Raw genomic sequence first — 25,491 nt, forward strand, 5'->3', positions numbered from 1 at the left:
GGATAAAAGGAAAAGAAAAGAAAAGAAAGATCCTTGGCAATCACACCAAAGTTCCTAAGCAATCACACCTAAAGTTCCGTAAGCAATCTCAGGGAAGATAATCAGACCTAGAATAAGCTAGATAGCTATTAAATTCTCATGGAACTCCTTTCTTAATAAGACCGTGATTTTATTTTCTAGTAGGAGCATGACTTTTTGTCTAATCGAAGTAGAAACTAAAACAAATAGAAATTGGCTAAACTATAAACTGCTAAACCCAGTTCTCATAAAAATGAAAGCATTCGCCAACTGAAGCTATGAATTGCTGAAATTTCTAAATTATTTTTGCTGAATGTCATTCATCATTACTAGGACATTTTTTGAACTTGGCTGGACAACAATGACTAGTATTAAAGTGAGAAACATGATTCACATCTTGCTATAGATTTAATGTGCACAATTTCAGGTTGTATTACAATTTTCTGTAGAAATTTGTTGTTAATTTGAACAAAAGTTGCCCATGCCACTAGCATCCTATGTTGAGTGGATTTGCGCTTGAGTAAAGGGCATGCGGAGCTGGATTTAATATTAAGATCTATGGCTTACGCTTGTTGATGGACACTGGTTTTGAAAGATGTTTTGGATGTTTTGCATGCTTTTTTCTTTATTTCCAGGTGGGGGTTGCTGAACTTAAAATTGCAGTTGAGAGAACTGGAGGAATTGTTGTGCTTGCTGAAAGTTTTGGCCATGCAGTTTTTAGGGACTCTCTTAAACGTGTTTTTCAGTCAACTGATTATGATCTTGGTCTATCATCCAAGTTAGTCTTTCTTGTACTCATGTCTGCATTCAAGTTGTGTTGGTTAAATGACATATTAGTAATATTTGTCTAGAATCTTGAAATTTATGTCATGATTTAATCTCAAAATGTAAAATTTCCCTTGTTCTGGACCTTCTGGTCCAACTTTTGTCACTAAATGGATCTTGTAGCTTAGCCTTTAAAAATAACATATGTTATTGTTTAACAAGATGTTATATGACAGTTTAGAAATTACTTTACCTTTCTGATAAAAAAATGAAATGATTTTGTACTCAAAATATGTTGCTAATACATCAAAATGGGTCGGTCTCACGTGGATTAACTTGTTGAATTTAGGAGAAGGAAAAGATTCTTAAATGTGAGTTGTTTGAGCTGGGTTGATGATTTAGAGGAATTGCAGGTTCCTAGTTGTTAAAAGCATCCAAATATGCCTTATTGAAGTGGCACTAAGATAGTACTTAATATTTTATAGGAATGATACAAATCTTGTCCATGTCGAAAATAATCAAATTGTTTGAAATTAAATAGTGCGTCTTTGAAGTAAAACATGACTAATGATAATAGTTGCTTTTTAGATGTGTATTAGATTGACCATTCTTTATGGTACGTAATTTTGGGCAATGGAACTCTATAGAAAAGGAAATTGATATGAATTTGTTGCAAGATTAAAAAATAAGATAATAAATGCTTTGTGAGATTTGAAGTGGCTTAATTTTTGGACAAGATGATAGAATGTTGGCTAAGATGGTTTTGTTATGTAAATGAAAGATAGACGATTACATTAGCCATCATAAGATTCAACGGTGGCATCATGAGAACAGGTTGATTAGAGGGAGAAAACCAGTCCAAGTGAAAAATATCGTAATTTGAGTATGTAGGGAAGGATATGATAGAGACCTTAACATAAGATCTTTAGATTTCCTGTGCTGTAGAATTGTTTTTGAATTATTCAATCAGATGACAAGGTTAAAGATCACTGAAAAGAAGACAACAAATCCTTAAAATTCACACCAAGGTTCCTCAGTAATCACACCTGAGGTTTGCTATGCAATCACACTTTGGAAGAAGATAATCACATCCTAGAGGAAGCATAATAGATGGTGAAAATTTATATTAAAATTTTGGTCCACTTTGAAAGATTGTATAGGTATATACGGACCCTCATGAATCTTTTCCTTAATAAATTTTCTAATTTCTTATTTTTCCTTAAAGAAGTAGGAATAAATATAGGAAAGGAATATTATTTAGAAATTAAAAGAAATAAAAACTTTCCTAATATGATAAGAAGAGTAAAAAAAAAAAATAGAAACTTAACAAAAGGTAAACCACTGCTTACAATAGAAACTTATCAAAAGATTCAACCTAACCTAAGCTATGTTAAGTCTCAACAGAAACTTAAATCATTGTTGTTGTCCCAATAAGGCTGTTGTATTGGAACCAACTTTTCCTCTACTTTTTGAAGTCTTCAAAGGATATTTCCAGCAGTGTTCCTCATCATCTTTCCTTGGCTTGGAAAAACTCAACTCTGATAGGTAAAATGAATGATAGCTCTTATGAAAGTCGTAATTTAAACATTGAAATTCGTTGGAGGTAATCCAAGTACATCTGAAATGGTGAGGAACACTGTTGGAAAAACTCAACTCTGAAAGTCGTAATTTAAACTCTGAAATTCGTTGAGAGACTTTAATGATTGGGAGTTGGATATGGTTGGGGATTTGCTTTATATCTTGAGGGGTCATAGGCCTTCTTTGGAGGAAGATTCAGTTATGTGGAGGCGAGGAAGAAATGGTCAGTTCAGGGTCAAGGAAGCTTATAGGTTGTTGGCCAATCCTAATGACATAGTATTTCCTTCAAGGTGCATCTGGGTGGATAGGGTGCCAACTAAAGTTGCTTTTTTCGCTTGGGAGGCGATGTGGGGGAAGGTGCTCATTCTGGACAGGCTCCAAATAAGAGGGGTGCAATTTCCTAATTGTTGTTTTTTGTGTGGTTGTGAAGAAGAAAATGTAAATCATATTCTTATACACTGTATAGTGGCTAGAGTTTTGTGGGATATTATTCTTGGGTTAGTAGATGTTAAATGGGTCTTTCTAGAAACTGTAAAGGAGGTCTTAACTACCTGGAGGGGCCTCTTTGTGGGGAAGAAAAGGAAAAAGGTTTGGAAATCCATACTGTTGTGTATTTTTTGGACGGTTTGGAAGGAGAGTAATAGGCTAGCTTTTTAGGTGGGGGGGGGGGGGGGGGGGGGGGGGTTGAATATCCAGAAATGGGGGGGTGTTGAATATCCAGAAATTAAAGAATTTTTTTGTTTGTAACTTATGGAGCTGGGCCAAATTGTATGTAGGCGAGGAGTCTCTCCCCCTTATAGGCTTTTTGGAGTGGGTAGCATCCACTTAAGGGGAGGTGAATCTTTTCTGGTCTTGTTGCTCTTTTTTGAGGCCTTAGCCGCCTTGTATATTCCCTGTATGCTTTGTGGCTTTTAGCCTCTTTTTAATGCATTTCTTGTTTACTTATCAAAAAAAAAAAAAAAGTACATTAGAAAGACCTAATAGCATGGCTAGGCACTCATAAAGATTATTTTTTGTCTTGACAGTTGATTTCTATTTATCATCAAATCTCATTTTAATTTGGTGGTAACCACTCATTAAATAAAATCTGTCATAATGTCTACATATCTTCGAGTCAAGGAATCAGAACCTGTATTTGATTATTGTCTTATTTATTGCACGGCTTATCAACACTTGTACACCAACTACCATCCTTTTTAGGTGTAAGCAAAGGTGCAACGCATACACTTAGAAGTTATTTACCTTAACACAAAGGAAGATGGTTGCAAGGATCAGAATTCTACACATGCTTTATTCTGCATTTCCTTAAAATTTTCCACAATCTATAAGGCAGTATCGTGGAGTAAATGGTGATGGAGTCCCCCAGAGGGAGATGCTAGTTCGGTGTTGAATTGAAATCTCAAAAGATTTTGATAGAGGAGGTCAAAGGGAAGGTGATTGGAAAGACTTGTCAGAGGGGTTCAAGCTTTTCTACTTGGATTAGGTTTGGAGGTAAGGGCTTGACTTTGCTGGTGGAAGGGGTTGAGGTTTGCTGTGCTGATGAGGGTGGGAAACCCTTTAGAAAGGATTGGGTGGAGGGTGGTAGAAATTATAAGGTGGTGCTGTGCAGTAATAGAGCATTGTATTGCAACTTTACTGGAGGAGAAGAGGTTCTCTTTAGCATTCCCTGAAGGAAAATGTTTTGTGGGGATTTGAAAGATTTTGTCTAGTAAGTCGAGGAGTCTTGGTGTTTCTCCTGCTCTTAAGAGCATGGATGAGCCTTTTGCAATTTCTAACTAGGTAAACGTCTCTTGTGATCATTGAGTTAGGAAGGGTTCCTATGTAGAGGGTGTCCAAAGTTAGAGCAGAGCCGAGTTCTGCTATTTGGATTCAAATTGAGGAGGAGGTTGACAAGAATTTAGAAGCTTTGAATTGTAGTCTTGTGAGAAAATTGGGGGTTCAGATCTTGCTGCTTTAAGGGAATGGGCTTTGCTCAATAGGCACCTTAAAGGGAACCTTCAATTGGCCTTGTTGGGGGGAACCCCTCATCCTCTTTGAGTTGGAATTTGGTAGTTAAGTTGAGAGAGTGCTTCACTCGGGGTATGAACCTTTTTGATGGAAAAAAATTCTTTTTTTGGATTAGTAAAACCCCTTTATGGAGTGCTTCAAGGAGGAGTCTTGCACTCAAGAAGCGTGGGCATGGGTTATGGGCCTCCCTTTTCATCTTTGGAGAAAATATTTGTTTAAAAGGTTAGGGGATGCTTGTAGGGGGTTTGTGGCCATTGATGAGACACATCAAGGTGTTGGATTTTGCAACGGGCCATAATCCTAGTTGAGAATAGGGGGTGGAAGGTGCCAAGTTCTCCGCATGTGGTGGTGGGAGCCTCTTGCAATGCGGTTTAGCTTTGGTGAGAGATTTCACCATGGAGAAGTGAGGTGATGTCTTTTCTGGATTTTATAAAGAGGCAAGTTGAAGAAGAAAGTGGGGATTTGTCATGCTTGGAAGTGAGAATGGGAGATAGGGCTTCTGGAAAAGTGGTTGGACAAGTGTCAAATGAAGGCTCATTGAATTCTGGAAAAGGTGTGGAAGGTAATGACTATGTTACTTGTTGGGTGTAGTTGGGGCATGGTAGGTTTTCAGGTGAGTTGGAAACTAATCCATCAATTTCTACTAGTAGGGGTGTGAGGTTGAAGATAAGGTTGCTGGCCCCTATGGCTGTTTTTTGGTTGCCAAAGGATTACAATCCAAGTTGGGCCTAGTAGAGGAAGTGGAGGCTAGTAGACTGAGTTTGGTGAAGGCCTATGGGACTTTTGTGGAGTTGGGCCTGGGATGCTCTAAGGAAGTGAGTATTTTTGGGCCTGGTCACTCTAGGTTAATATCTTTAAATCTTTCCATATTAGAAAGAACTTGATGGAGACCTCGCTTAGATCCCTCTTGGATTGCATGGAAGAGCAAAAACAATATGGATCCTTATGCATTAAAGTTGTTCCATCCAAGCCTGTTTCAGACCATTGTCCCATTGTTCTTGGGGGTGGAGGGATCAAAAAGGGCAAAATATCGTTCAGATTTGAGAATATGTGGCTTAAGACTGATGGATTCAAAGATCTCATTAGAAATTGGTGCACGGGTCATGTTGTCTATGGATCTAGCAGGCACTGCCTGGCAGTGAAGCTAAAGGCTCTTAAGGTGTGGAATAAAGAAGTATCTGGAAATGTTTCTTTTAACTAGGCAGAGGCTTTTTCTCATGTTAGCTTTTAGGATTCTAAAAAGAGAGTTCCTCCTCTGTTGGTTAAGGAGGTAGAGGCTAGAAAGGTGGCTTTGGATGAGTACAAAAAGTGGGCTTTAATGGTAGAAACTTCTTGGAGACAAAAATCTAGAGAAACTTGGTTAAGGGAGGGAGATAAGAATACCAAGTTCTTCCACAAAAAGCTGTATACTGTTTCATGAATAAAACCTTTAGAGAGGAATTCCTCAACTTATCTTCTAAGCTCGATATGCTCTAATGGATTCATACTATATGCTAGAAGGTAGGGCAATTGACGACTTGATAGCAAATCAATGTCATGTTGAACTCTTTTCTTTAATGGCAGTTCATTAGGCAAATCATCTGGGGCAAAATCAGAAAAATTTGATGGCAATTTAGATGGTTTTTGAGGTATGTTTTAAGAATGAAAGAAGGCTTCTTTTCAGTTTAAGAAATGTACTTTTGACTTTTCTTCTTGATGTTTCTTTATTTGCTTCTACTCATAAGCTTCAAAACAATGGTTTATTTGTTGATTAAGAAAGAACGTGTACATCCTTTATGGTGGTACACATCTGGATCATAAACCAAGGTCGATCAAGTAAAAAATGTGACAATTTTTGATAATTCAATCAAATTTTCTTAGGTGGAACAAAGGTAATAGTCATAGCGATGACTTCACACCATATGGAATCATTATAAGAATAATGGAAATAGAAAGCAAACATCATTTTGTTCCCAGAACAGAAGTATTACTGATTCATGCTACGTTTTATGGTTGCCCATGTGGCTTTTGTTTGCAACTTCAACCTTCTAACACTTGCTTCAGAAACTAACTTCATGTTTCTGCCCCCTAGAATTGACTTGTGAGCTTCATTCCCACAACGTACTATCGTTTGAAATATAGACATATGCTTGCAATATTCACTTTCTTGCTTTGGTGTAGAGAGAATGCATCTCATGAGTGATGAAGACGGAGAATCTTTATCCATGTCTTAAAGATCATCAACATTTAGGGGTCCAATTTCACAGGAGGAATCATTACCTTAATCATTATCTTGTGCTCTCATCTCTTCTGTCCTGATATTGATGTTCACATTTCTCTTAGTCATTGCCATATTGTATGTCCTCTTTCTTTGCACTTAACATGGTAGTCCTTGCTTTCCCTCCTTCAATCATCATCTACATGAATCCTATTATTTGAATCAGCAGCATTATTAGCATTAAAGTCATGGTGTAAAATTTTCAAAATGAACACTTAAAGCACTGAGAGATTTCTTGGTTTGTGATGCGAAGGGATTGAATGGTTTCTAGAAACTGCCTCCAACCATGAAGCCTGGAGGTAGATGCTGGTTTGGTGTTGAGAAGAAAACTTTTGAGATTAACATAGAAGAGCACAAAGGGAAAGTGCGTGGGAAAATCTGTGAAAGAGGCCCTAAGTCTTCTTCATGGATAAGATTTGGAGGGAAAAGTCTATCTTTGTTGTTAGAAGGGGTTGAGTCATGCTGTGAGCTACAGGAAAGATCTCCTTTCAGGAAGTTTTGGTCGGAAGGAGATAGAGACTATACTCTGGAACTGCGAAGCAACAAAGCAGGGAGATTCTTGTTTTGCGTTGCAAGAGATGTGGAGAACAAAAGATTCTCCTTGGCTTTTCCAGAAGGAGGTGGGCTCGTTGGAGGCTGGAATCTGCTCGTTAGTAAACTGAAAAGCTTGGGTATCTCTCCCTTTCAGCGGAAAGGTGCTCTGCCTCAAGCTCTGCCTAACAGAGTTGCGGACAGAGTCTCCATCCCCCTTCGGGTTTGTCCAGCGCCCCGCGATGCCGTCTGGTTAGAAGTTGATAAAGAATCCCTAGTTAGAAATGAGGAAATGCTGGGTAGGTGTCTGATAGGCCTTTGGAAGGGAGACTCGGACCGCCTCCCTGAACTCGTTACCTTCGGGTCGTGGGCGAAAAATTCCTGGCTCCTTGAAGGGAATCTCTGGCTGTCTAACATGAGAGAAAACCTCTTGTTTCTGGAATTTGAGTTTGCGGACGAAGCTGAGAGGGTGCTTAATTCAGGGGAGAAATGCTTTAGAGGAAGAAGCTTCCACCTTGAAAGATGGAAGCCTTCAGTGGGCTGCCTTGAGGAAGGCAACGGGGATACGCGCCTTGTATGGGTCAAAATTTTAGGTCTCCCTCTGCACCTTTGGGGAAGAAGTCTCTTCAAGAGGTTTGGGGACTCTTGTGGAAGATTTGTGGCTGTGGATGAAAACACAGCCGAGCGTCGGAATCTCAAGTGGGCCAGAATCCTCGTCGAAACCAGAGACTGGCATCACCCAAGCTCTCTGCAGGTGGTCGTTGGTTCCTCTTGTTTCGCTCTGCAGCTCTGGTGGGAAGAAGAACCCCGCATCTCCTCTGTGCTCCCTTCCCATGGGCCCGGCGCCTGGAAGCGTAAGGATGACGAAGTGTCCCACTCACGCGCCGAGGGGAGCGTGGGCTTTCCGCCCTCTTCCTCAGTCCCTTCGCAGCCTGAAAAGCTGCCTCCGCAGCCTGAAAAGCTGCCTCCACAGCCTGATAAGCAGCCTCCACAGCTTGAAAAGCTGTCTCCGCCGGTTTTGGGGAGTGGCGACGCCTCAGACAAGTCGAAGGCTTCTGCCCACCAGGCCCCCGCCTGCGATTTGGATTTGGGCCTTGGTCTGGACGCCTCGGCCCACCCGGACCTGGCCCGTCCCTTTGGGCCTGGGCTGGGGAAGGCCCATTCCTCAGCCTTAGCCTCTCTGGGAATCTCTCATATACCCTTTGGCCCAGCTTCTCCCAGTGACTTAGGGCTGGGAACCCCTAGCTGCTCCCCGCGCCGGAGGAGAGGAACCCCCGCTGAGAGCCCCCAGCTGGAAGCGCCGTCCCATTTGGAAGTAACGTCGGCAAATGACCTCCCCCCCTCTGTCGAAGGCCGCAATCCTCAAGGTATGCTCTCGCCCCCTCCACCCCCTTGAGTGGGATGCTTTCTTCTCCTTCTTCTACTCCATTCTTGGTTTCGGGACCCGAGAGGGAAAGGGGATGCTCTGGACAGACAGATCTGAAGTCAAAAGAGACTGAAGAGACGCCGATTCCTCTGTCCTTGATGCTTAGAGATGGGTCGACAGTGGTCCTGAGGCCCGACCCCCCAAACTTCGCGGTGAAGCAGAAGGACCAGACAGCTTTCTCCCCGTGCGAAGAAGTATGGTCAGAGGAGGAGATTTCCAATCTCTTTCATTTTAGCAAAGTCTTGGGAATGCCTGTTGAAGGACACGAGGTTGAAATTCTGAATTTACTTAAGAAATTGAAGCTGAGGACGGGAAATAGTACCCTTTGCAAGCGACGAAAGAAGAAAAAATCTTGCACCACCCGTTTCGAAAGAGAGTTAAAAAGGTTGGAATGTTCTGTTAGCTACGGGGAGACCTCAGGGATAGCTAAAAAGTCCGGCCAGAATTCCTGGGATTTGGTTCCAGTTGACTAATGAGAATTAAAATTCTCTGTTGGAATGTTCGTGGCCTTAATGACTCTGAGAAAAGAAAGTTGATCAAGGGCGTGGTAAGGAACCAAAAACCAGATTTGGTTTGCCTTTTGGAGACGAAGGTGAAAGAAATGTCTCAGCAAATGGTCAACAGTGTGGGTATAGGAAGATTTCTTAATTGGGCTTCTGTGGATGCTAGGGGTGCGGCAGGAGGTCTTCTGCTCCTCTGGGACAACAGAGTCTTGGAGAGCTTGGAGGTAGAAAGCGGGGGGTACTCTATCTCTATCCGTTTCAGAAACTGTGTCGATGGTTTCACTTGGATTTTTTCTGGGGTTTATGGGCCAGTGATTAGCAGTGAAAAGGAGGATTTTTGGGAAGAGCTTAGTGCCATCCGTGGCCTCTGGGAGGACCCATGGTGCTTAGGAGGGGACTTCAATGCTGTTAGATTCCCAGAGGAAAGAAGGAACTCCCCTAGGCTCACATCTGAAATGAGAAGATTCTCAGAGGTTATAGGGGAACTGGGGCTAAAGGACCTCCCTCTGGCTGGAGGCCCTTTCACTTGGATAGGGGGTTTGAACTCTCAAGCTGCCTCTAGACTGGACCGTTTTCTGTTTTCGGACCAGTGGGAAGACCATTTCTCCGCCATCACCCAAGCTGCTCTCCCTCGTTTGATTTCTGACCATAGCCCTATAGTCCTTCAAGCAGGAGGATTCTCCTCAGGCAAAAGCCCTTTCCGTTTTGAAAATATGTGGCTAAAAATTGATGGTTTCCAAGACCTAGTTCGAAGCTGGTGGAATGGGTATTCTGCTGAAGGTTATAGTAGCCACCGCATTGCCGAGAAGCTCAAAGCGCTCAAGAAGGACTTGAAGAACTGGAACAAGGAGGTGATAGGCAATGTCTCTCTTAATAGAGCAGAAGCCTTCTCTCGCCTGCAACGATGGGAGACCAGGGAGAATGACAGCCCCCTCACTGCTGGTGAAGTAGAGGCTAAAAATCTGGCTCTTGAGGACTATAAGAAATGGGCTCTTTTGGAAGAAACTTCTTGGAGACAGAAGTCAAGAGAAATTTGGCTAAAAGAAGGCGACAAGAACACCAAATACTTCCACAAAATGGCCAATGCTAGGGCAAGGAAGAACTTCTTGTCTAAAATTAGAATAAATGGGGTCACTCTCTCTTCTAGTGATGACTTAAAAGAGGGCGTTTGTAGGGCCTATAAATCTCTCCTCTCAGAACCAGGGGATTGGAGGCCTAAAATCAATGGCCTTAACTTCAAGGAGTTGGGAGAAGGCTCGGCCAGCAGCCTAGAAGTTGAGTTTTCTGAGGAGGAAATCTTTGCAGCCCTAAGCAGCTGCTGTGGCGACAAAGCTCCAGGCCCGGACGGCTTTACAATGGCCTTTTGGTTGTTTTGCTGGGATGTTGTTAAATCAGAAATTTTGGAGCTCTTCAGAGAGTTTCACCTCCATGGGACCTTCCAGAGAAGTTTGAACTCCACGTTTCTTTTGCTCATTCCCAAAAAGGAAGGGGCTGAAGACCTAAGAGACTTCAGACCAATCAGCCTGGTAGGGAGTGTATACAAATTACTAGCCAAAGTCCTTGCTAATAGGCTGAAATCAGTGATGGGAGAGGTGATTTCTGATTCTCAGCAAGCCTTCGTCCATGGGAGACAGATTCTAGACGCTGTCCTTATTGCCAACGAAGCCCTTGATTCTAGATTAAAAGACAACGCGCCGGGCCTCCTCCTTAAATTGGACATTGAGAAGGCTTTTGACCACGTCAATTGGAACTTTCTCATGGATGTGATGTCTAGAATGGGATTTGGGCACAAATGGATAAATTGGATGAAATGGTGCTGGTCCACGGCCACATTCTCGATCCTCATCAATGGGTGCCCCACGGGCTTCTTCCGTAGTTCTAGGGGATTAAGGCAAGGCGACCCTCTCTCCCCCTACCTCTTTCTTTTTGCCATGGAAGCTCTTAGCCAACTGCTGTCACGTGCAAGAAATGAGGGCTTTATTTCTGGCTTCAAAGTGGGAGGAAGAGATAGTGAGGGGCTGATCGTTTCCCATCTCCTGTTCGCCGATGATACCTTAATCTTCTGTGATGCCGATGCAGTCCAGTTGCAATACCTTAGCTGGACCTTCATGTGGTTTGAGGCGATTTCAGGACTAAAAGTCAATCTGAGCAAGTCTGAGGCCATCCCAGTGGGGGAATGTCCCCCCATGGAATCCCTCGTCTCAATTTTGGGATGTAAGATTGGATGTTTACCTACTTCCTATCTGGGTCTTCCCCTTGGAGCCCCCTACAAATCCACTAGTGCGTGGGATGCAGTGGAAGAAAGATTCAGGAAAAGATTGTCTCTCTGGAAAAGACAATTCCTTTCCAAAGGTGGCCGTCTAACCTTATTAAAAAGCACCCTCTCTAGCCTCCCAACCTACTTTCTTTCTCTCTTTGTGATCCCCAAGAGAGTTTGTGCAAGACTTGAAAAAATCCAAAGGGATTTCTTATGGGGTGGAGGAGCTTTAGAAAACAAACCTCACTTGGTGTGTTGGAAGGTTATTTGTGCCGCTAAAAAGGATGGAGGCTTGGGCATATGTAACCTAGCTATCTTTAATAAGGCCCTTCTTGGTAAGTGGTTGTGGAGATTTGCCAATGAGAACGAGTCCCTTTGGAAGCAAATTATCTCTAGTAAATACGACCTCCAGGACGGGGGATGGTGCTCCAAAGGTGTTAGAGATCGTTATGGGGTGGGTGTTTGGAAGGCCATCAGAAACGGGTGGGAAAATTTTCAATCTCACTCCCGCTTCCTTGTAGGGGATGGCACCAGAGTGAAGTTTTGGAAGGACTTGTGGTGTGAAAATCAATCTCTGGAAGAAGCTTTTCCCATCTTATTTAATCTCTCAGTCAACAAAGAAGGCTTGGTTGCTGAGGCCTGGGAGGAAGATGGAGCTGGGGGTAGCTGGGGACCTCGTTTTAACAGACACCTCAATGATTGGGAGGTAGGGGAAGTGGAAAACTTATTAAGCAAGCTTCATCCTTTGACTATTAGAAGAGGTGTGGATGACCTGCTCAGGTGGAAAGCAAATAAGAATGGGACCTTCTCTGTTAAGTGTTTTTATAGCTCACTCTCAATGGGCATCAACCATCCCTTCCCAGCTAGTACTATCTGGAAGTCTTGGGCTCCAACCAGGGCTAGTTTCTTTGGTTGGGAGGCGGCTTGGAACAGACTACTCACCATTGATCGCCTGAAGAGATTTGGTTGGAACATCCCCAACAGGTGTTTCTTGTGTAAAAATGAGGAGGAATCTATTGATCACCTTCTCCTGTTTTGTGAGAAGGCCAGAATGTTATGGTATCTTACCTTCTCCCTTTTTGGGGTGCAATGGGTGATGCACTCCTCTGTGAAAAGGAATCTCCTGGGATGGTATGGATCTTTTGTGGGCAAGAAAAGGGAGAAAGCTTGGAAAACTGCCCCCCTTTGCCTAATGTGGACTATTTGGAAAGAAAGGAATAGAAGAGCCTTCGATGATGTGGAAAGAAACGACCAAGATATCAAATTCATTTTTTTGTACACTTTTGTGAATTGGGCTAGGGTGTATATTGAGGATCATACTTTATCGTTGTTTGATTTTGTAAACTGGTTAGCCACCAAGTAAGGGTCAGAACCTTTTGTTTCTTGATCCTTTGTATCTTGGTATACTTCGTGTATACTCTCTTTAGCCTTTTTGGCTTTTAATGAATTTCCTTTATCTATCAAAAAAAAAAAAAGCATTAAAGTCACCTTGCATTGTGAAGGTTTTAGTTCTTTCATTCTCTTCATTCTTTCTTGAAGCTATCTTCTTGGTTGGGGAAGAAATCCTTCTAGTTAGGGGTTGTTTCAGATTCTTTTTCATCTTCAAGACCAATTGAAATGCCTTATCAACATCAAAGAGATGATGTGGCACCATTTGGTTATGAATTTCAGCCTTTAATCTCGGTTTAGATTGAGAAAGAGCTTGAAAAGGAACTTCAACTCCCTTGCACTGAATTTTAGCTCTTAAATCTTGTTTGCATATCCAATTATGATCATGTCTTTGTCTAAGATTAGTCAATTGATCATACATGTCATCTTTATAACCACAAGGCAGAAGTTTTCGTTTCATTTCTTGTTTCATCTTTTCCTAATTAACCATCAGCCTACCAATTCTGAGATCATTCCCTATTGCTGTTCATCAAATGTGAGCTTGTTCAACCAGTTTTATAATAGTAAATTGATGGCTATCCAACAACTCTGAGACAATTTTCTCACCTGTCCACCAAATTTGAGCTTGCTCAACATGTTTCATATTAGTAAAATGAACCCATTTTTCTCAACATGTTGTATCAATTAAAATCTCTCTTTCTAAGGGAACCAACCAATCTAAAAAAGTTGGAGGATCAATTTTTTCTGGAAAAATCTGGTAGTACTTGATTCAGTTTCTTCATCACTTCACCAGCCATATCACATCAATCGTGTCTCACACTGATCTAACTCCACAACATTGTTTGCCATGTCTAAGAGAGTGGTTGGAGACCTTTTAAGATAATGTAATTTCCCAGGATTAGTTCTATGAGGCAGAGTTGGGTCTACTCCTTGCATATTACATGCTTTATCAACATGGAGAAAGCAAGTGGTTGTGGTTCAGTGTTTTTATATGTCATTTAGCATATGATACTGTTCAGTGCTCTGTTTTGTTCTTGTTCTCTCTCTCTCTCTCTCTCAGTTATCCTCATCTTGGTGGTATTTCTTCTTTCATTCTTTTAAAAAAAAATTATTTCTCATCAAAGGAAAAAGGAATCGTCATGTAAATTGATCTGATGTCTTGATTTGTTTATATATCCACCCACTTGCATGCATGCCTTTAGCTGAGCTGAGGTTCGGTTTTTGCATCTCTTTGAATATTTGATCATTTGAGCTGGAGAGCCTTCTTAATCTTATTTTGCCTTTGAACTGATATGCAGTGGTATATTTGAGATAAACTGCTCAAAGGATATCAAAGTTCAGGGCATTATTGGTCCCTGTGCATCTCTTGAAAAGGTATAATTTAAAGTGTTCTAGTGGTCTCTCTTTTCTGCTGGTTGCATTTCACATGTTTAGTCATTGGTGCTTTTGTGCAGAAAGGTCCTTTGTGCTCTGATACTGTTGTTGGTCAGGGGAATACCAGTGCATGGAAGTTGTGTGGCCTTGATAACGATACATCTTTATGTTTAATATTTGATGTTGTGAAAAAGGACATCCCAGATGCTATTGGCCAATCCACAAGCAATCAGTTTTACTTCCAATTCTTAACATAGTATGGACTCTACTCATGTGCTTTCTGGAGCAATAAATCTATGTAGAGATTCCCATAGATGGAGATATTTCTGACTTATTACAGATATTTTGCTTTAGTTACCAGCATGGCAATGGTCAGATGAGACTTCGTGTAACAACCCTGTCCAGAAGATGGATTGCTGGGCCTGGAAGCATACAGGCAAGTTCCGCTGTTACATTGCATCATTTGAATGCTAATTTTGTTTTCTGTATTGCTTCTAATTATTTGTCATGCCCATAGAAATTTAGGAAGATAAAGCTGAGTAAATTATCCAACTGGAAAAATTTCTTATGAGTTTTCCCGAGGTCAGAGATTCCCTATTGTCCCTTCTAAATTGTTGCATATGCACTCAAATTGAACAAAATTTTTCCTCAATGCTAGAATTCCTTTCTTTTTGCATCTCCTTTATCATCTTCTTCTCGAATCATAAAACTCTCCAGGATCACACACCACCACATTGTTGGATCATTATTTTCATATCCTTAATAGTGTGAAAAGAAGGTCTGGTTTCAAGCTGTTCAAGAATAGTTTACTAGTTACATCTTTTCCATTGGATTGTAGTTGGACCATAATCATTCTCTAACAAATAGTTAAGCCAGCATTTCTGGAGCAAAACTGTCTTGAGTAATTATGACACTGTTGGTAAGCTGGGAAATTGATAGACTGGCTGAGAGAGGTCATCCCTTATTGAGTTTGTAGGAGACCAGCCCTCCCCTAAGCTATGATGGGAAAGAAAATGTAAGGATCTTTGAGGGTGTATAGAGGATGCTAGATGTAGTTTGAGACTTGTTTTACTCTTTCTCCTCCATTTGAGCTTTTGCTAGTGAAGCCTTCACAGTCATTCTTTTGAACCTCTTGTTATTAGATTGGAACCTTGTATGCAGGTCTAGGGGATTGGTTGAGAAGATCTTTCTAGCATGGTTACTGCCTTTGAAGGGTTAAGTTAAATTTTGATGGATGTGTACAATAATAAATGCATACTCTACCCATTAGGAGAGTGCTTGTGACTTAGAATTGGATCTTCTATAATGTCAAGTCCCCAAGGGCAAGAGCTTTAAATTTGTAATACCTGAAGGGTGTTTAGGTAGTCAAACCCAAGGGAAGCGACTAAAAACTGGTTCAAAAAAATGCTGGAAAATAAATTTTTGGTATTTTCAATATTGGATTTGAGGGGGTGGAGTTGAAAATCGGGAAATTAAACAAACAAAAAATTACTAAGGTTCGGGTTAGCTTAAGGGTTTTCCTTTGTGACTCAAATTTTGGATAGGCGCCACAACATAGAGTTTCCACTCTTTTTGCCCACTTGCCTCTCATGACACCCAAACCAATTTGAGTCAAGCTTCATGAACATAAAATTTGTGACCCATATCTATGATCAAATGCCACTATAAGAGTTTCTACTCCTTCGGTTAATCCTACCACACTAAGATCGATCAAATCTTGTGGGGGCTCTACAATGGTCATCACACCACCATCGGCCTTCTGCTGAGGACATCTTCAGGCAGTAGAGGCATGTGGTGACAACAATGAAGGTGCTGGTCCTTGACCCAACTTGGTCAAACTTGGCTTTGGTGGATTGAATGGGATATCCTAAGCTCACCCTCACCTTAGATGAGAAAATCAAACACTCATGGTACCAGGATAAGCAGATTAAAACTGAAAATTGAAGATTGAAACTAAACACGCAAGTAGTAATACAACATTACAACTAGAGGAAGACTATATTCTTCCTCTTTTTTCCTCCCTAAAAACTAAAAAAAAAAAGAAGAAAATTTCCTATTACCCTTCTCCGTGATTGCCCTCCGGATGCCTCTCCTATCATCCAATGGAAGCTATTTATAGAGGGAACTTGAGAAGTGCTGCAAAGGTTATTGTTGGAGAGATTTGGAATGTCCCCTCATTCTTAACACTGTATAGCCATGAAAACAAGATGATTGGCTAAAGCATTCCACAAAAAGTGGTAATTGTTGGCTTGATTTTGCTCCTTTCCAAGGTATTGACAACAAAGTTTCTGAAGCTCTAAGAGAGAGATGGAGATGGCTAGTGAAACTTAGGGTTGTGTATCTTGGATTCTCTGTTAGAGGGAGAGAAAGAGAAGTAGAGAGAAGGGATGTGTGGAGGGTTGGAGACAGGTTTGGAGAGGAAGCAATGAGAAAACTATGAAAAATGGCCTTGAAAATGCTAGTAGCACAAGTTCACTACTCATAATGGTAGTGAATTTAGTTTTCTTTGTCGGGGGGTAACAAGGTTAGCTACCAGGTTTTGCTACCCTTGGGGTTAGGGGACAGGGTTTTGAAATGGCATTTGTGGCCTCTTTGATGTGTAGCGAGGGGGTTGTGAGGGGTCTTTCTCCAAGGTTGTAAGTTCTTTCAAAATGCTTCGTTTTTCCTGCTTTAATTTTCTTGCAAAACTCACAGACATATCAAGGCATCTTAAATTGATAAAATGTGATAAATGGAGTGTCCTTGTGCATGGACTGGTGTGAATTTATATGATTTAACTGAGATAAAATGATCAATTTTTGTGCTAATGAAAGAGGGTTTTGCTATTGAGGCTGAGATTTCACCTCTTCAGGTGGGCTTTGTACAGTCCAAAGCTTTGGGTCTTTCTGATCTTCAAGTATAAGAAAGTTTTTGTCATTGTTATTTCTTGAGGACTTAAATAAGGAAAGAAGCTCATGGATCTGTTTTTGTCAAGATTGTCTTCTTGGTTGTGGTGTGGTATGGAAAGGAGTAAACAGTAGCTGGTGGTAAAAAGTTAGATCTGTTTAGCAAAATGCTTGTATGATTTAGCTGCAGTTTTGGAGTGTAATCATGTGGAGACGGGGTCAGATTTGTCAAGATTGTCTTCTTGGTTGTGGTGTGGCTCTCATGGAAAGGAGTAAACAGTTGCACATTTTAAATGGGAAAGTTGATACTTTAGGTGGTGGAGTTGATATGAACTTCTGATATGCTTTTCCTCAATATGGAAGGAATTTTCTGGATTTTCTTTTGTAGTTTCTTTTTGTGAATAATGGTTCCCTCTCTTAGGTGAGTTGATCTATTTTTTGAGGGTTAGCAATGCTGATTGTTTCATTGGATGCAGTGTACTTTTTTTTTTTTTTTTTTTACGTTGCCGAAAATCTTGATTTTGTATTGATTGCCTTGGAAAATATGGAGGTTTTTATTTATTTTTATCAAATCCTATTTAGTTGGATATGTTGTTTATCACAGGCCAGAACATATACTAGAAAAAATTGTTTTTTCTAGTTACATTGATTGTTAAAATTTTCTGTTCCCGTCATATACTTCTAATGGATGATTTACTTCTCAGGTTGCATGCTGTTTTTGTGTTCTTCAGAACTTTATTTCTTTAAATCTTGGTTGTTTCTCTCCAAACTACCATGGACGTGATGGATCTGCTTAAATTCATTGTAGGATCTAATTGCTGGATTTGACCAAGAAACAGCAGCTGTAGTAATGGCTCGTGTCGTTTCTTTCAAAATGGAAACTGAGGTAATTACAAGAAATTATAAGGACATTTTTTTTTAATATTGGAATTGTTTTTTATAATAAATATTGTGAAATAATACTTAATTTACACCATTCCGTGTTTAAGAGAAATAATACCTTCTGATAACTCAATCATTAACAACCACTATGGGATTCCAAAATTAAAATATTTATTATGCCAGTGATTTAAGAAGCTTGTATAGAGAGGCTCTTTCATCCCACACTTATATTGCTGGAAGCCCCTCCAGTTTTGAAGAGTTATTAAAACTTCTTTTCAAAGAATATATTTTACCCACTTATATTGTGTTATATTTGTACAAGCAACCGTTACAAGGTAAATTATAAACTAAATCAATAAAATATTAGTACAACAATATATAATGTGGAAAAAATTGAGAAGAAAATCTCATTCTTTTAGAATAGTGTACTCATCTAGGTATGTACAAAAGGATAAGCCATAGGCATGTTATAGAAAATGGAAACTACCGATTCGTCCCCAATTGGTGTACCTTTGATTTAGTTCTTAGACGGGAGTTATCAACAAAATTTATAAACCTAATTCACCATATACTAGGGTAGCATAGCTAGCATAGCATAGTGGTTCTAGGATCGTCCATAGGGATGAGTTTTCATTTCACACGTGATATTAGTTACAACATTGAAATAGTGGTTTTTCTTTTATGAGTTAGCTTTAAAAGAAAACATAAAGTTGGTTGAAAAGGGTTGGTTTTAAGCTAACCAAAAATAGTAATTGAGATTAATTACAAAGAAAAAGGTTTCTTGGAGTTTTAGGTCACTAGGTTCAGGTTCCTTATACAAAAAGGGGAGATTCCGAATCTCGCATTGGGGATTTAATCTATAGTTATTTCCCGAACCGGTGTGTTATAGTTGCTTCCCCTTAATGGTTTCAAACACTAAAACTCTCTCACTAAATCATTTTGTAATGGTTTATACCTCTCACCTAGTATTGGCCATTCAAGGTGATCCTTAACCTTGGATTGCCCTTCAAAAGCTCGCAAGAGATAACTAATGGATGTCTCCAGTGAGTCCGAAAACCTTACCAAGTGCTGGCTATTTTAGGTAATCCTACCTTTAAACCACCTCCCAGAGGCTCGCAAGAGATAACTAATGGATCTCAATGGACAGAGTTCAAAAAGCTTACCAAGTGTTGGCCCAGGTGATTTTAAGGGATTTTAAGTTAACTAAAAAGATAAAAACCATTAATAGGTCACAACTTCTCTTCATTTAAAACTGAAACAAGGAAAACTCTCACTTTTGTATCCGGATCCCTTACCTAGCTTCCTTTAGTCCAAGAAACGAAAAGTCTAGCCACTCATCCTCTGAGAAAACAACCTTAGAGGTTGTTTGGCTAGAAAGAAAATAAAATCAAAATGAGTAGGTAAGGCAGAGCAACGCTCTGTATATTTCTTACTAAAAAGTATGTACAAGTCTTCTCTGGAATTTCTTTTGAGAGATTACAAGTGATCCCTAAGAATTTCTTTTGAGATGCCGAGATATTACAAAAAGAGATATCTTAAGACATATATAGAGAGATATTTTTAACCCCTCAATTAGATATCCTAAATATCTAAAAAGATCTTTAGTTGATTACAAGGAGAGAATAGGTAATTACACAAAATATCTTGAGATAAAAATCTAACGGAGTCGGTGCAAAAATATCTGAAGATTACAGGAAGATTTCGCAAGGGGTTGCGAAATTCATTTTCCTCAGTTTTGCAAGGCTTGCAAAAATTTAGCAAGGGGTTGCAAAATTCATTCATAGTTTCGCAAGGCTTGCGAAATTCCTTATTCTCAGCTTCGCAAGGCTTGTACTCCTCTTGAGCAATTCGCAAGCTTGCGAAAATTTTGCAAGGGGTTGCGAAATTGTTGAATGCTAGATTCCTTCTCTGATTCTCTTCCTTGCATACTTGATTGATTTGACAAAGGCTTCGAAGCTCTCCAAAACTTGGATTCTTCATGTAATTTAGCTTCAACTTGCTTTGCCATGGACTACACAAAGTTCTCCCTCATTCTTGTCTTGTTTTAATGATAAAAAAGCTATCAAAAACACCAAAACTTGCCAAAAACTGATTAGTAATCTTTGCAAGGGTTCTTAATGTGCCAATTGAGTTAAAAGGTAATAAATCTTACTCAAAAGTGTTTAAAAGAGTTTATAACAAGCTATAAAAGAGCACTTTTTGAGTAGTAATCAACTACCTTAAACGAAATCCTTATAAATTAGTAAACTAAAACCCCATAAATTAAGGAGTACAATCAGTAAACTAGATCCCTATAAATCACGGATTACAATCAATAAAATAAATCCCTATAAATTAGGATTACATTATCTCCCTATAAAACGTTCCTCTACTTCGCCTCAAGATAGCGAGTGAATATCATGCATTGCCAACTTGCCAATTATTGCTTGAAACATAGTATTGTTCAAACCCTAGGTAAGCACATCCATGAGTTGATTGCCTGAGGAGACGTATGGTGTGCAAATGAGGCCACAATCTAATTTTTCTTTGATAAAATGCCTGTCTATCTCTAGATGTTTGGTTTGGTCATGTTGCATAGGATTATGTGCAATATTTCGCTGATTTGTTGTCGTCGAATAGTCTCATAGGCACTTCCCAGTTAATCTTAAAATCTTCTAGGATTATTTTCAACCATTGTAATTCACAAATCCCAAGTGCCATTGCTTTGAGTTTGGCCTTGATGCTCGATCTCGCTACTACATTATGCTTTTTACTCCATATTACTAGGTTTCCACCAAGGAGTGTACAATAGCTTGATGTTGAGCATTTATCTACCACCGACCTTGCATAATCAATATTTGTATAGGCCCTAAGTGTCAAACTTGTTCTTTTCTTGAATAGAATCCCTTTTCGCAGTGTTCCTTTAAGATAGTGTAGTATTTAGTGAATTGATTGGAGATGTGCTTCCTTAGGATTGTGCATAAATTGACTCACCACATTGACAACATATGTAATATTAGGTCTCATGTGTGACAAGTAGATCAATTGGCTCACCGATCTTTAATAGTTTCCTCGATCCACAAGTAGCATCACTATTATTATCACCAAGCTTGTGATTGGGCTTAATAGGTGTGTTTGCTAGTTTACAAGCTAACTGCCCAGTTTCCTTCAACAATTCTAGCACATACTTTTGTTGGGATACAATTCTTTAATCTCGAACTCTTTCATTAAACAATTCCTCAAACTATCCCTTCTCATCATTTCCAGTCACTATTATGTCGTCCACATAAACTAAGAAGGCCATAACTCCCCTTGAAGCTGAGTGCTTGATGAATAAAGTGTGATCACCTTGACTTTGTTTGTATCTATTTGTAGTCATCACCTTGGCAAATCTCTTAAACCAAGTATGAAGAGATTGTTTTAAACCATACAAGGCCTTCTTAAGCTTACACACTCTTTTACTTTCTAGATCCTTGCCAAATCCAAGAGGAACTTCCATTTAGATTTCTTCTTCAAGATCCTCATGTAAGAAAGCATTCTTCACATGAAATTGTTGTAAATTCCATTCAAAGGTGGTGGCCAACGATAACAACACCCGAATTGTATTCATCTTGGCTATGGGTTTGAAGGTCCCTAAATAATCTACTCCATAAATTTAGGTATATTCCTTGACAACAAGTCTTGCTTTATACATCTTAATTAATCCATCCGCCTTGTATTTTACATTAAAAACCTACTTACAATCCACAAGGCTCTTTCCTTTTGGCAACTCCACTATCTCCCATGTTCTATTTTTTTTTTTTCTAGTGCTTCCATCACACCACTCATGGCTTATCTCCACTTTTCACTATTTAATGCCTCAAATTATTAGTTAGGTAAGGAAGGCTTAATAGGAAGGTGACAATCTATTATAGGATATGAACTGAGCTAGTGGGTATAAAGGGTGTTTGGTACACTCTCTTGTAGCTTTCCTGAGAGCACTGGGCAGATTAAGATCATTATTATCAATGATAGCACAAAAATAATCAAAAGAAGATCAAGGTAAAACACCGACCTCATTTCTAAAGATTGGTTCCAACTCTTGGATTTGCACTAGTTCAACAACAAACTCTTTTCTCCTATGGTATACCTGGAGTGGTTGAGTAGGATTGTGAACTTGACTTTAGTTAATGACATGGGACTAGAAGAGGGTGATTTCATAATAGGAAAAAATGGAGTGAGACTAGGATTGATTGTGGGCTTGGACGAGGGAGATTGTGAAATGGAGGGTAAGTCAAGTAAGAATGAATCCTTGTCCTTATCTTCATGCATGATGTCTCCCCCTGAAAATAAGGATGAGTAGAATAATCCTCTCTTTCAACAATGGTTGCATCGGTATAAACAAAAAAATTCCGAGAAGGGATGGGAGAACCAGCAGCAAGTTGGTTAACAAAAGTCAACTATGGTAGAGGTTTGAAATGAAAGGAGAGGGAAGCTCTTGAAGATGGCCGTGAGAGGTGGATGGTGCTGGTTTGCAATGGAGTAAAAAACTTTCGACCTTTTTATAGGAGTTTAGGGGAAAACTGAGAGGGGTTATTGTGGAAAAGGGCAGAGGTTTTTCTGACTGGATTAGGTTTGGGGATTTGAGTTTGCGACTGTTGTTGGAAGGGGTAGAAGATTGTTGCAAGGATGAGGGTTTGGAAAGATGGAGCAAAGGTTGGGTGGAGGGGGGCAGAAGGTTCAAGTTGGAACGACAGGGAATGGTTGATTCTAGCGGAGAAGCTGCGTTATTTAGGTGTACTCCCCTCAATTGAGACTAGGAGAGTGAGCCCCCCTGCTAAAGCAAGGAGCACCTGTAGGGAGGAGACAACCCATGGGTCTTTTGCTGATGTTGTAAGGAAGCCTTGTGGAGTAGCAGGGGAAGTGGTCTGGGTTCAAATTGGAGAAAGCGAGGTGCAAGGCAGGGAGGAATCTCTGTGCAGTTGTTTGGTCGGGTGGTTTGACGAGGGGTAGAGTAGCCATCTGACTTTTCTTTTTTGAAATCTTTTGTGACTACTACTTGGTCTCTAGAGGGGGGGTTGAAGATTTCAGTTTTTGGAGGTACCTTGCTCTTTTCTGATTTTGAGATTCTTGCTGAGGTAGAAAAGGTGCTTGTCAGAGGTTCTTGAAGGGTTAAGGAGAGGGTGCTGCACTTGGTGAGGTGGACTCCCGAGGCTGGTTGTTTGGGCAAGGGGGGTCATGCCAAGGAAATGTGGGTGAGGGTGTTGGGTTTCCCGTTACACCTTTGGAGTCGGGTGGTGTTTAAGAAAATTGGGGATGAATGTGGAGGATTTGTCGTTGTGGATGAAGACACAACTCTTATGACTAATCTACATTGGGCCAGGATTTTGGTGCATCGTGTTGGGAGTTCTTTACCTAGTTCGTTGCAAGTGGTAGTGGGCAATTCTAGCTTCTCTTTACATTTGTGGTGGGAAGCTCCGCCAGGTTTTTTGTTTGTGGAGCCAAGAAGAACAAACTGTGTGCCTAGCAAGGAAGAAAATGTCGCGATATTTCGGCGATATATCGTCGAAATATCGTGTATCGAAGGGTTTCGACACGATATTTCATGGAGAAGTATCAGTCCGGCGATATTTCGGGATTTCGGTGATTTGGCGATAAATCGGCGATTTTTCTTTGATATATCGCGTGGTCAACGCTGGTCAACGAAAGTCAGACCCGCTACAGTGCCCGTCAATGCACTACAGTGCTGCTACAGTACCTCCATTTCCTTGCTGCTGAGAGGATTTGAACCCCAAACCAAAAGGTTTGCGGTTCACCCGCTTACCACCTGGGTTAAGTTGCCCTTTGATACATAATATGCAATAACTATATATCTACTTAAATTCATTATATAAAGAAAATATAAGAATATTTTAAAGAGCAAATTAATTATAATTATTTTATAATTAAATGCAAAGTCTTTTAATTAATTACCAAAAATATAAAAATTATATAATTTTCTTCATAATGTTTTTAATATCATTAATAATTAATTAAATATTAAAAAATTATATATATATCATTATTTATTTTATATTGTTTAATACAATTGAATTAAATGGATCATATTTTAATACTAATATATATTTTAAAATTAGACATATTATAATGAAATATCATAATATTAGGTGTAATTTAATAATAAATGTACACTTATAAAATTCATATTTTTATCGATGCATACGATATTATTATCAAATATGATAAATCATGTTATACATATATCAAAATTTTCAATAAAATAACTTTAAAATGTCTATTATACTTCTAATTATATTATTATGAGGTTTTCCTTACATTTTCATGAGTTTTTAATAATTTTAAGCTTACCAATATTTTTTTCCAAAATATCCACCGATATATCTCCGATATATCCAATATATCTCCGATATATCCGATATATCCGTAAAATCGAAATACCGATATATTCGTGATTACTGATATTTTCATCCTTGGTGCCCAGTGAGCAAAATGTTGGGGGAGGAGTGGAGGTCTCTCCACGCGCTGACGAAACGAGTGGGATGGGGATACATCCTTTGAGTATTGTAGTAGCCATCGAGTCACTTTGCTGTAGGTCTAAAGCGGCGGGAGAGGGTGCTGTAGGCTTTGACGCAAAAGCTGTAGCAGTAGGTTTGACTTGTTGCAGGCCAAGGTTGGTAGGAGAGGCTACAGCGGACTCTGCATCAAGTTCTGATGAGGGGGGGATTTCCTAGGATGTGACAAGAGGGTTGCAGCTGTAATGGGAGAAAGTGGGGCAGTTGGGCCTGTTGCCTTTGTGAAGGATGGTGGGGAGGTTCTTGGGCCTCCTTGTTTGGGCGGACAGGGGCTGGAAGAGGCCCATGGTGGTGTTTTTGGGGATACCTCTTCGTCTTTGGATTCAAGAGGGGTGAGTCCACCTTTTTTGGGCCTGACCCTAGCTTGTGCTGAAGCTTAGGTGGGAAAGGCCTCTGCAAAGGATGGGCCTTTAAGTGGAGCTTTAAAAGGCGGAGCGAGCTTGCTAGGGCTCGTTTCATCTGAGGTGCACGAGGGGTGTGTTCTTTCTGTGTGAGAGAGCAGAGGAGGGGACAATGTTGGTGGTTCAGTCAAGAGAAGAGAATAGGGTACGACCCTGGTTGAGGAGACCAGAGTCGAGCTGCTCCTTGGTCCTGATGTCCTTTTCCTGTGTGAAAAGGGCAGCGAGCCTTTTCTTGAGGATTCATTATCTTCTCAAGTTGCGATTTTCAAGTTGGTTCAAGGGAGTGGCGAAGTCGTGACGGCTGAAAGAGGGGAGAAAGGGGATAGTGGGACAGTTCAGAGGCCTTTTGGGGTTGCAATTGTGGATCCTATGCTCGTGATGACAGAAAGGAGAGAGAGGAGTAGCGAGGATGATTTGATAAAATGTCCTAGCCCTGTCTCAGCATCTTTGGTGGTCTCACGGGTAGCAATTACTGATGAAGCTCTCTTGGCAAAGCTCTAATACCATGTGGAAAAAATTGAGAAGAAAATCTCTTTCTTTTAAAATAGAATCCACATCCAGTTATGTACAAAAGGATAAGCCATAGGCATGTTAAAAATGGAAACTACCCTAAACCAAATCCCTATAAATCAGTAAACTAAATCCTTATGAATCACGGAATACGATC

General features: G+C 40.1%; 1 protein-coding gene across 1 annotated transcript in view; it reads left to right on the forward strand.

The window, feature by feature from the left end:
- LOC117932799 (protein transport protein SEC23) overlaps positions 1-25,491 on the forward strand; it is a 47,596-nt gene that overhangs the window by 18,166 nt on the left and 3,939 nt on the right. The window contains exons 4-8 of the mRNA XM_034854131.1: positions 654-796; positions 14,030-14,105; positions 14,186-14,361; positions 14,460-14,541; positions 17,799-17,876. Of these exons, the coding sequence (XP_034710022.1) occupies positions 654-796; positions 14,030-14,105; positions 14,186-14,361; positions 14,460-14,541; positions 17,799-17,876 (555 nt within the window). The remainder of the gene's footprint in view (positions 1-653; positions 797-14,029; positions 14,106-14,185; positions 14,362-14,459; positions 14,542-17,798; positions 17,877-25,491) is intronic.

This window comes from Vitis riparia, chromosome 15 (genome assembly GCF_004353265.1).
Source record: "Vitis riparia cultivar Riparia Gloire de Montpellier isolate 1030 chromosome 15, EGFV_Vit.rip_1.0, whole genome shotgun sequence".
Taxonomy (NCBI): domain Eukaryota; kingdom Viridiplantae; phylum Streptophyta; class Magnoliopsida; order Vitales; family Vitaceae; genus Vitis; species Vitis riparia.